General features: G+C 38.0%; 1 protein-coding gene across 5 annotated transcripts in view; it reads right to left on the bottom strand.

The window, feature by feature from the left end:
• Stard13 (StAR related lipid transfer domain containing 13) overlaps positions 1-12,847 on the bottom strand; it is a 237,366-nt gene that overhangs the window by 52,230 nt on the left and 172,289 nt on the right. For 4 of the 5 annotated variants that reach the window (XM_048341522.1, XM_048341521.1, XM_048341523.1 and 1 more), the window contains exon 3: positions 11,847-11,928. In XM_048341522.1, the coding sequence (XP_048197479.1) occupies positions 11,847-11,928 (82 nt within the window). Of the gene's footprint in view, positions 1-6,172; positions 6,274-11,846; positions 11,929-12,847 lie in introns of those variants that run through there. The other variant, XM_048341525.1, reaches the window with a different exon arrangement.

Raw genomic sequence — 12,847 nt, 5'->3', positions numbered from 1 at the left:
GTCATGTACCAAACAGACCCTCGAATCTTATATAAGACCCTGGGTTCCATGTTCTCTGTTTCTTTACAAAGATTAAGTCAAAATGGATGACTTAAATGTCAACACAAAACTGTAAAACTTCAAAGTGAAAACAGAAGAAAATGTAGAAGGCCTTGTGTATATGGCAATGACTTTTCAAAATCAAAAGCAGAGTCTATGGGGAAAGATCAATGAATCGGATTTCATTAAAATTCAAAATTTTGCTCTGAGAAATATTATATAAAGAGAATGGAAATATAAGCTCATAGACTGGAAGGAAATATTTTCAAAAGACATCTGGTAAAGGACTGTTACCTAAAATATACAAAGGGTTCTTAAAACAATAAGAAAACAGTCTTATTTAAAAATGGGTGAAGGATGTAAGCACACCCTTACCAAAGGGGAAAAAAGATACACAGATAGCAAATAAGCAAATTAAAGTGGTTAACGACACATATTATTAAGAAGTTTCCAATTAAAATAGTCATGAGATACCAATACATATTTTAAACATAAATCTAAAGCAGGACACGTCTCCTGATTCTCCTCTGTTCACTGTGGCATCCCATTTCAGCTCTCCGTTGGGGCTGATCGAGTTGTTGGGATGATTTATCTGCTCTTTTCCTTTCTTGACTCAGTTTCCATACAGTGTTAAGTGTATTCTGGGGCCACGTGTCTGCCTATTCTCCAATAAACAGTCCTGACTCCACCTCTCAAAAAAAACCAAAAATACATCTAAAACAGTGACAATATCAACTGCTGGTGAGAATGTACTGTCCATTTGGCCACAGCAGGAGTGAAATAGTGCTCAGGGAAAGAATGAACTCTACAATACAGGAAAGAGAATGAAGGGAGAGGAGGACTGAGACAGTGGAGGGAGTGCTAGCAGCAGGGAGGCAGCACAGGGCAGTGAATGGTGGGATGGGGACCAGGGCTGGAGAAAAGCAGGTGCCAGGGAAGTTGGAGGGTGACTGAGAGAAGCTCAGCACACAATTTCAGGGGCCTAACACACTATCCAGGAGGCTGGGGTCACACACAGAGTCTTCCTTACAGACTGTAGGAAAACTGTAATATCTTTTCCACATTCATAATTTAGATTCAGATCTTAACATTTAAACAGACTTCAGATTGGTCAGGAGGTCTCCCATGCTGATTTTAAAATGGCCAGTTTCCTGTGGGGTGGTTCTAGTATTCCTGCCAAAAGCACGAGATGAATAACAAGCAGGGTTATAAATTCATCCATTCCAGGGGATTCTGACTCAATTCCAGCAGCCTGAACTTCTCACCCTGGGTTCCGGTGTCAGAGGCAAGCCCTAGCATCTAAGGAGTGTTCTAGGTGGAGCTCTTGGAGACATTTAGGAACTAGTCACTGAAGATGTGCTCTGGACCTAGGCATCAAAGGCCAGCAGGCCAGGGGCAGCCCCTCCCTGTGCTGTAGCTAGCTGCAGGGCATGGGAAAGGTCTCCCAGCTCAGGGAGCTCAGCCAACATGGGGAGAAGGTTGAATATGCTATGCCAAGCACACGACTCCAGTCAGTAACTCCCTAGACATGGGTATTTCTAAAGCCAGTAGCCACAGGCCGTAGGACTTTATGGTGACCAGGGAGACAAATAAGAATGGAGTAGGAAGTCAGCAAGTGATTGTCGTCAGGCCACTGAAGAGCCAGTCAGGGAAGGCTGCCCTCCACTCTCCTTTCCCCTCTGGCTGTCCCACCCAATGGTCAGCTTACAGTATATTACCAAAAAAAGATGACCTCAACTGTTTCTAGATGTTATCTAAGTTGTGGGGGAAAAAAGCAGAGGCAAAGATGAGCTATTTGAAAGAAAATTAAGTATGTGAATCTTGTCAGGACAAGACATATGTGTGGACTGGTGCAAGGCTATTTAGCTTGCAGATGAAAATAATTTTAAGTGGGCTTTATGGTGTAATCATTAATATTTCCAAGATGAGCATAAATGCTATTGGCTAATCAATAAATGATGATAACCAAAGCGGCCCAAGGGTAAAGAACTATAAATAAATAAACAATGAAATAAAACTGAATGAATTCTTTTTTTTTACTTTCAGACTTTTTCAGTTTTGGCATTTTTTTCCCAGCTCAATCTTATATTCATACATATAAACATATGGTTGGGTGTGAACACTCAACCACACCACAGGCCTGGCCAGACACTTTTTGCCTCATCTTCCCTTCAGCTTCTCCTGGGATCCTCCCTTGCCCTCTGGGGATTTTCTGTGTCTCCACTTCAGCTGCTCTACCAGGAGAAGTCTGCTCACTGTCATTCTGAACAGTAATAACAAACACAGATTCATTCTTTTTGTCCTAGATGGTGTTGGTTGTGAGGCTTGAGCCCTGGGTTCAGGTGCTGTCCCTGAGCTCTTTTGCTCAGGGTCAGCGCTCAGCCACTTGACACAGCCTCACTTCCAGTTTTTGGTAATCGGAGATAAGAGTCTCATGGGGACTTTTCTGCCTGGGCTGATTTCGAACCACAGACCTCGATCTCAGCCTCCTGACTAGCTAGGATTACAGGAGTGCCTTGCCAGACTCATTCTTCATAACTTGAGCAGAACATTAAATAGGAGCTCAATGAACTTTCCCCTCAAAATGACACTGAATGCTAGCTGGTGGTGTCTTATAGCAAAGCAAGGAATTTCTAAAAATACTGATACTATAATTCAAATGCTTAAGTTGAAAAAATAGAGACAGAAAAGTGAATTTAAAAAGTTAAAAAGATAAACTGTATTTTTCTAATTCCTGCCTAATTGCATAGTTTCTTGTGCATTTTTGATCAAAGTTTCAACATGCTTGAGTAGTCATTTTAGAATACAAAAATCAATGTTTCCATAACTGATATTCCATTCTATTCCATTCCACTGTGACTTTGAGCACTTCATGTCTGTACCATCTGTACCTCCAGTCTACTCCCTTACTGTATACATTGGTGGCGTGATAACTTTTCATGGCAGGATTGGGGTTGGGGATAAAGAGACCTTTCCTAATCATTAAATTAGTTAAAAGAAAACAAAACTAAAAGTTCAAAACAGCCACATCAAAATTGCAGGTGTTTCTATCTGGGTAATTCCTACTACTGTTTTGTAGATTTTAGTGGGCAAATTATTTTTATAGTCTTCATTTCCTTCTGGGTACATTGAGAATGCTGTAAGGTCTTGTCTTCCAGGGCTGCTCTGAGCATTCAGTCAGTAAATACTTATAAATTGGGAAGTATCTGGTACACAGTGACAATTTTGTATTTTATATAAATAGAAGAACTGCTTATTGGGGTGTGTACTTATTTATATTCTCAAGATTTTTTTTTTTTTTTTGGCCAGTCCTGGGCCTTGGACTCAGGGCCCGAGCACTGTCCCTGGCTTCTTCCTGCTCAAGGCTAGTACTCTGCCACTTGAGCCACAGCGCCGCTTCTGGCCGTTTTCTGTATATGTGGTGCTGGGGAATCGAACCTAGGGCCTCGTGTATCCGAGGCAGGCACTCTTGCCACTAGGCTATATCCCCAGCCCTATATTCTCAAGATTTTAAAGGTAGAGGGGACTACAAGAATTGTATAAACTTCAATTTCATTCTCTAAGTGACTTGCCCAAATTAATGGTTCCATATTTTACATAATGTAAAAAATAATGTATAAATGTATAAAATAAATAATCCTATGCAATCTCGGTGATGATTCATAAAGGGAAAATATTTACTGTATTGATGAATATGCATGAAGACTGTCATTCATTAATATTATTAACATTCAAATCAAATATAGGCCTTTGTGTATGGTGACAATTTTTTTTCAAATTTTTATTATCAAACTGATATACAGAGAGGTTACAGTTTCATACGTTAGGCATTGGATACATTTCTTGTACTGTTTGTTACCTTGTCCCTCATACCCCTCTCCCTCCTCCCCCTTTCCCTTTCCCCCCCTGAGGTGTTCAGTTCACTTACACCAAACAGTTTTGCAAATATTGCTTTTGTAGTTGTTTGTCTTTTTTTACCCTGTGTCTCTCAATTTTGGTATTCCCTTTCAATTTCCTACTTTTAATACCAGTATACACAGTTTCCAATATACTCAGATAAGGTTACAGAGATAGTGTAGTTACAACCACAGGAAGGTGATACAAGAACATCATCAATAATAGAAGCTACAGATACACATGGGACGTTGAAAGTAGTTACAACTGTGGTATAGCAATCATTTCCATAACATGGAGTTCATTTCACTTAGCATTATCTTATGTGTTCATAAGGGTATAGCTATTGGGCTCTTGTGATGCTCTGCTATGACTTGCCTAAACCTGTACTAATTATTCCCAATAAGAGAGACCATAGAGTTATGGTGACAAATTTTAAGTATTCCTGTTAGTACCCTCTCACTCATACTCATTTATTATTCATTTAAATATGAAGGACATAGTTTAGCAAAACAAAACACCAAGAAGCAGATACTTGAATGAAGTGGGGAAGGGTAGATGAATAAAGAGGAGAAGAGGAGAATGCGATCAAGAATCCAATGTATATTCTACAAATATAAGAAGAGCAAGGGAAGGTATGGGTAGGGAAGGGAAGGATGAGAATGTTGAAAGGGATGACATTGATCAAGATATATTTTATTCATAAACTTCTTAGTTAAATGGCTGCTCCTTTGTACAACTACTTAAACATAATAATAAAAAGAAAAAAAATGAAGGGCAGAACTACCATGTAGTTCTAACCAATTCTATAGCTATACCAAACAATACTGAACATTAGAGATGCCCTTACTTTACACATATTATAATTAATTAGTATTTATTAACAACACAAATTATGTAACTGTCCTAACTTAGAAACTCAACTATAAAAGCCGGTGCCAGTGGCTCATGCCTGTAATCCTAGCTTCTCAGGAGGCTGAGATCTAAGGATCATGGCTCAAAGCCAACCGGAGCAAGAAAGTCTGAATACTCTTTGTTTCCAATTAACCAGCAAAAAAAGCTGGAAGTCGAGTTGTGGCTCAAGAAGTAGTAGAGCGCTAGCCTTTAGCAAAGAAGCTCAGGGTCAGTTCCCACATCCTGTGTCCAAGCCCCATGGTAAGCACAAGAATCCTCCCCCAAACAAAGATCATACTGGGCTTGGAGGTCCTATGTTAGTAGCCCAACTAAGTATAGCATATATAGTACAATGCTATTAGAATGTATTGCTTCTTAAAAAATGCTCATTCTGGAACTTTGCTTTGCTGCCATTTGCCTTAAAGGTGACAGCTTTTGCAAGAAACGTTGATGACTGGGCCATTTCTACGTTCTAAAAGAATTAGAGTTTCACTCAGGTTACCTAGTCAATTAGATTTGCAGCGAGCAAGTCATGACTCACAGGAGATATAGTTTGCAATGAAGGATTCACTCAAAACATAGAAAATGAATTTTCACTGAAATAATAGGATGCATGCTCTTCCAGCTTGCCATATCAAACCTTTAACTAAGTGCCTACTGTGTGCTGCTGTGAGAGCTGGTCAGCTCTCATTCTGAACGTTCACATCTTTCAGAAAGAGGAGTAAATCTGTCTAGTTTGGGGGAAGTAAAAAAATGACAGCTACAAAATTAAATTTAAAAAACAATGGGAGATACACATCCACATATTTGGTGCTAGATCTGGTTGCTTTCAATAGTGTATCTCTTAGCACAATATATATGTTGAAGGTAATTTTTTTTAAAAAGACTCCAAAAAAACTCTCCACTAAACTGGGACTTGAGACATCAATCACTTAACCTATATAAGGAAAAGCATTTAACGTATGAAACTGTAACATCTCTGTACATCAGTTTGATAATAAAAATTTGAAAAAAAATAAAAAAAATAAGGAGAGGCGTTTACAGAAAACCATAGTTGAGTACAATTCTTGTCATGGATGCTTTTAAAAACAACAACAACAACAACACAAAACAAAACAGTGGACTCCAGCTCTCTTGCCTGCCTCGATCTACCTTCGCAGAAGCTACCTGCCCCCCAGCTGTGATTCTTTCTACCATCCTGCAGTGCCTCTTCATTTCAAATATGCATGGGGATGCTTTAAAATAAAGCAGGAGGTCAAATAAATCTCTGTGTCTATAGTGCACACAGAACATTAAAAAAAATCACTTCCCCTTTTGTGCTCTTTTGGTAATTATCATGACTTACCATCTGAGTGGGAGAAGGTCTAATTAACGACTCAGCAGTCTCAAAGTTTGAGAAGCGCTGTCATTCTCCTGGAGCTGGAGAGCTTCCTTCTGCCTGCTTTCCTGCAAAGCAGGAAGTCTGTGTCTTGAAGAACTCACAAGGAAGGGAAAGAATTCCACATTGCTGCTGTTTTTTTTTGTTTTTGTTTTTTTTTGTTGGCCAAGCCATCTCCTCTGTCTACCTACTCCACCCACTTCCTTTGATCCACCCCGTGTGACCATTCCTTTGGCCTCGGTTTTACCCATGTCTCCTATGCCCCGAGCATCTCAGTTCACACACCTCAAGCCAAATGTTTCTCTTGCTTCATAATATTTTCGGAGACATAGCTGACCTAAGAATTGTTCCAATTACAACAGCCTCCTGCCACTCTAACCATTTTTCCCTTCACAAAGTAGGCCCTAATCAAGAGAGCCGTGGTGTGTAGCATTGCTGACCTTCCTCTTGCTGATACAGTAAGGTCTTTGGGGGGGAATATGGATGGATCCAGCTACTGCTGTGTCCCAATGGGTCTTGTACGTTATAAGAAAAACCTTCTTGATTTTTCTGATTAAAACTAGTGTTATTATTTGGAACTTTATTTCTCCATGGTACTTCAACCTAACAGTCTGAGCTCATTCTTCTAATGTATCTGAAAACCCTTTTGTGTTTAAGAGTATAGACTTTGATGGAAGAGTCTATAACTTATTCAAGGCATTTGAGATTCAAAGCTCAGCCCTCAGAGCCACATCGGTCATTCTGTCAATATAACTATACAGACAGTTTTTTTATGGCTAAATTTTGACTTAAAAACATGAAATGAAATCTTTAACATTTTAAAAATAAAATCCTAAGGAGAGTACAACAAAACTACCAGAAGTAATGAGTGAAGTTGGGAAGATTGTAGGATATAATGATAACATACTAAAATAAATTACATGTTAGCAATCAGCAAATGATAAAAAGCAGCCCCTCTACAATAGCACCACAAACAAAAAATTCTTATGTACGATCAAGCATGTGTGTAAATACTATACATATGAAAACTATATAATGTGAAACTATGCTAGAAACATAAATCACTGTTGATAAGTCTTAGGAAACCTAAATTCTATAAATTACATATTGTGAAGATATCAATCTCTCCAAACTAACATATAGATTCAAATCAAAATTACACCAAAATTAAAAAACAACAACAACAGATACAGATATGCCATTTTCAAAACTTACAATGGAAGGTCAGAGGCACTACAATAGCCAAGCCACAGGAAAAGAATAAAATTGGAAGACTCACAGTATTGGATTCCAAGACTTACCCTAAAGCTAACTAATCAAGACAGTGTCATACTGATAAAAGGGTTGACAGAGAGGAAAGCAGAAGAGTGAATACATTACTACATGGTCAAAGTAATTCAGTGAAGATAGCCTTATCAACCTAGAGCACAAACAACTGACGTTAATGTACAGAAAAAAAAAAAGGTGGTTTTTTTTTTTTTTTGCCAGTCCTGGGACTTGAACTCAGGGCCTGGCCACAGTCCCGAGCTTCTGTTTTGCTCAAGGCTAGCACTCTACCACTTGAGCCACAGCATCACTTCAGCCTTTTCTGTTTAAGTGGTACTGAGGAATTGAACCCAGGGCTTCATGCATTCTAGGCATGTACTCTACCACTAAGTCACATTCACAGCCCCAAAGGAATTTTGATTCACTCTTGTAGCTTGAAAGAAACACACACACACACACACACACACATATATATATACACACACACATATATATGCATACATATAATATATATATATAGAGAGAGAGAAGAGGAGAGAAGAGAAGAGAAGAGAAGAGAAGAAAGAGTCTTATCTCCAATGAAGCAGAAAAAGTTAGAAGTAGAGGTGTGGTTCAAGTGGCAGAGTGCTGACCTTGAGCACAAAAACTCAGAGAAAGTGCCCCGGTCCTGAATTCAAAGACTGACACACACATAAAAAAGAACTCAAAACAGATCATAGACTTTAATATTAAAACAGAACATTGTAACAAACTACCTACTTTTTATTAGGCCAAAATTTCCTAGATATAGCACTAAAATATGAAAAATAGACAAATATATTTTAGCAAAATTAAAGATTTTCCTTCTGTGAAAGACACTGCCAAGGGGGAAGGAAGTGGGGAGGCGGTAAGGTGGGAGAAAAATGAGGGAGGAGGTAGCAAATTGGATAAGAATGTACTCACTGCCTTACGCATGGAACTGTAACCCCTCTGTACATCACTTTGACAATGAATTTTTCTTAAAAGACACTGATAAGACAAACAGAAAATACAAAACATATCTGACAAAGGCCTTACATCCCGAATAGTCAAAACAATCCCTGGCAAAACTGAGTAACAAGAAAGCAATACCATTTAAAAGGAATATAAGATTAGGACAGATACCTTATGAAAGAGGGAGGATGGCAAATAAGCACATGAAAAATGCTTAAGAATATGCAAACTAAAATCACAATGTGCTAAACAGTGAAGCATAGAATGTCTAGAAACAAAACAAAAATCAACAATAGTAAAATGTAGAAGATTTTGAACTCTCATACTTTGTTGATTCAATACAAAAGTAGGATCAGTTTGAGAATGTTTACTCTTTTCTTATAAAAGTAAAAGAGGAGTCAGGTGCCAGTGGTTCACACCTAGAATCCTAGCTACTTACAAGATGAGATCTGAGGATCATGGTTTGAAGCCAACCAGGGAAGAAAGTCTGCGAGACTCTTACCTCCGATTAATCACCCCAAAATGCCAGAAGTGGAGCTGTGGCTCAAGTGGTAGACTGCTAGCTTTGAGCAAAAAAGAAAACAACACAAACACCCTCCCCCCCCGTAAACTTAGGGACAGCATCCAGGCCTTGAGTTCAAACCCATGACCACTTACCACCAAAGCAAAAGTGGTTTATTATATGCTCCCACAATCTCATTATTGCTTTTATGTAAAAGAAATAAAAATATATATTTAAAAAACTTGAAAGAAATTCAAAGAACTAAAAAAAAAACCAAATAAAAAAACCTACATACTGAAAATAGTGAATTTTTTCATGCATATGTTGCAGTTCAATTTAAAGAAAATACAAATATTACAAATTTAATAGAAAGAATACAATGAAATACAATTTATAAATAGAAGTTATTTTTTAATGCCAACTAGCTATGATACACTCAGTACTGAGAGAGGAAATAGAATGAATTACTGGTTGAGCAGTACTAAATGGAATAAATATTTCTGAAGAGGGCTCTGCTCTTGCTTAGCAGGTACCTTTGACATGCAGAGTAGGGAGCATCACTTTTCCAATTCATTACCTTTAAAGAAATAACCAGGGCTGGGAATATGGCCTAATGGCAAGAGTGCTTGCCTCATATCCAGGAAGCCCAGGGTTCGATTCCCCAGTACCACATATACAGAAAATGGCCAGAAGTGGCGCTGTGGCTCAAGTGGCAGAGTGCTAGCCTTGAACAAAAAGAAGTCAGGGACAGTGCTCAGGCCCTGAGTCCAAGGCCCAGGACTGGCAACAACAACAACAACAAATAAATAAATAAATAAAAAATAACCAAATCATCCATTGATCTCACCAACTCTCAGAAGTGGCAATTAGTGCTTGTTTACTTTTCTAACTTATAAGAAGAATTCTTTGCTTTTCTGTACCATAGCGTTGTTATACAAACTCATGGTATCACTTTCCCATGGACAGAAGTGTTTATTTCTTAACACAAATCTATTTTTTTCTTCATATGGGAACTATTGAATGACAGACCAACTTGTGAACACAAAAATATGCATGTATGAAGATTCAGCAACCTAAAATGTAGAATAATTCTAAGGTACTATTATAATGTATAGTGGTTTCTTCTGTGTTGACAAAAGTTTTACTCATCATTATTTTCTCCTTAAATTATCACCTTTGGCATGTCAAATAGAGAAGTCAATAGAAAGAATAGTGGGGGGAGGGTTTCCAGTACTGAACTTTATAAGTCTTTATCTCAGAGCAGACTATATATGACCATGATGAAATGATTATATGCCATAATTAATACTCATTTCTATCTCTGACTTCTCTCCTTGGCTTTAGTCAAGAAACTGAAGTCCGGGCTGGGGATATAGCCTAGTGGCAAGAGTGCCTGCCTCGGATACACGAGGCCCTAGGTTCGATTCCCCAGCACCACATATACAGAAAACGGCCAGAAGTGGCGCTGTGGCTCAAGTGGCAGAGTGCTAGCCTTGAGTGGGAAGAAGCCAGGGACAGTGCTCAGGCCCTGAGTCCAAGGCCCAGGACTGGCCAAAAAAAAAAAAAAAAAAAAAAAAAAGTAAAAAAAAAAAAGAAACTGAAGTCCTACGACAGAATTTTTTTGAGATATAGATTCCACTGGATCTTTTATTATTACCAAATTATAACTGTTACTAATTTTTCATGCATTCCTGTCACATGAATGAAGACATTAGGCTACAAAATATTTTTAAGGGGAGAGAATTTTTCATACATATGTCTTTGCCACCTCATAGCATCTAACATAGACCAAAAGATTAAATATACTAGATTACTGATATAATTACTTGGCCTTCCATTTTCCAATATGAGGATAAAATCGTTAACTCTGCAAACAAAACTGTCAAGTCTGACATATTCATGGGGTTTTCCAGAGCCTTCCTTGACCACTCATGTTGTGGCCATCCATTCTATCTCATCCCACATCCCATTCGTAAGGAAATGGAAGGACTTGGAAAAAACTGTACTAAGTGAAGTGAGCCAGACCCAAAGAAACATAGATTTTTTTGGTTTCCTTCATTGGTAATAATTAGTACACATCTAGGGTAGTCCTAGCAGAAGATCACAATAGTTCAATAGCTATGTACATATGAACACATAAGATGATGCTAAGGGAAATGAACTGCAGGTTATGGAAATAAGTAGTTTACCATTGTCATTATTTTCAATGTGCCATCTGAAAGTATATCACTTTATTTTGTTTTTCTTCCCCAGGGTTTTACCCCTGACGTCACTGTTACTGATTTCGGTACCCTGGGTATTGTATATGTTTACTGGAAACAGGGAAAGGAAGGAGAAGAACAAAATGGAGAGCCAAAGTGTAAAAGGTGAACCAATGCAACAGCCATACTTACCAAACTATATGCTGTAATCCAACTTCACAACTCATGGGGAGAGGGAAATGAAAAGGGGGAAGGAGGGAGAAAAATGAAGGAGGAGGTAACAAGTTTGATAAGAAATGTATGTATGAAACTGTAACCGCTCTGTACATCACTTTGACAATAAACAAATAAATTAATAATAATAATAAATAATAAAAAAGAAAAGTTTTCTTCCTTTTCCATCTCCCTTTCTCTTCTTTGTTTTGGCTTTATTCTACTTCAATATACAAATATCTCCTCTAGCATATAAGCCCCATGAGAGCAGAAATTGGTAATGTTCATCGCAGTATAGATAAGCCCCATGAGAGCAGAAATTGGTAATGTTCATCGCAGTATACCTAGAACCTGGATCTTAGGTGCCTGGCACCTAATAGACACATGATAAATATTCACTTAATTGTTACATTTGCCCCTCAGTGTAGTGATACCTATCTACTGGAGACTAATGGAAAGAAACAAAAAAATACTTCACATGATTTACCTGTAAAGAGGTTCTACAAGGTCCTTTTCAAGAAAATCATGATCATTCTTGACAGCCACAATGTTGATGGGAAATTGTGAATCTAAAAGGAAAAGGGGGAGGCAAAGAGGATTACACACCAGGTTGTGTCTAAATGGGTACTAACATTTTTCAGGCCACCAAGGTTTGCATAAACTACAAATCTTAATTGCAGTTATTGCCCATGCGGCCCATTATCATTATTGGTGGTGTTTAAAATAGCAGGCAATTTTATTTTTATCACAGTAAATGCTTTTGAGAGTACGATGTAAGTGGGAAATATGAGAATAATCAAGAGCTTGACCTTGGATGGGATTAAACACTAAGTGCCTGCATTTTTCGAGCTCATCCTTATTGCAGACAGCTGGTGATGGAGAGTTGGAGAAGAGCTTTTCCATTTTCACCATCACCTAAAGCACAGGTCACTGGCTTTTATCCTAATGATATCATGGAATACTTAGTTTAGCAGATTTCTTTTTCTTTCAGAAAGGACATTTCCCAAAATACCCCAAGTTCAATGTTCTCAAATGTTTTTCTTTTGTAGCGGCATTCTGGGTCACTTTGAAGTGTCAGAAAAGGGAAGATGGAATTCCAGCACCATGACTTTTCTCCAACAGCCCAATTGTGCCAGCTTAGAAGGTCATTGGCAATATTTAGAGCATGGAATTAATTTTAGGTACTTCATTTCTGTAGGCAGAACTCTGGAAATCATTGGCAATAGAAGTCAGGGTCAAAATTAACAGTGCTGGTTCATGATCATTTTCTTGATATTCTTTCTCTTTCATATATACATATATAATATATACACATACATAGGTGCATACATATGTATACACATATATACACATATGTATATGTACATGTGTGTACATATATACACATGTGTATATGTACATACATATATGTGTACATACACATATTTTGTATATGTGTATATATACATATATACTATATATAATTTTCCTGATGTTCTTTCTCATATA

This window comes from Perognathus longimembris, chromosome 3 (assembly GCF_023159225.1).
Source record: "Perognathus longimembris pacificus isolate PPM17 chromosome 3, ASM2315922v1, whole genome shotgun sequence".
In the NCBI taxonomy this organism is placed as follows: Eukaryota; Metazoa; Chordata; class Mammalia; order Rodentia; family Heteromyidae; genus Perognathus; species Perognathus longimembris.
Note: the sequence above shows the minus strand (reverse complement) of the source record. Positions and strands in the feature narration are given on the sequence as shown.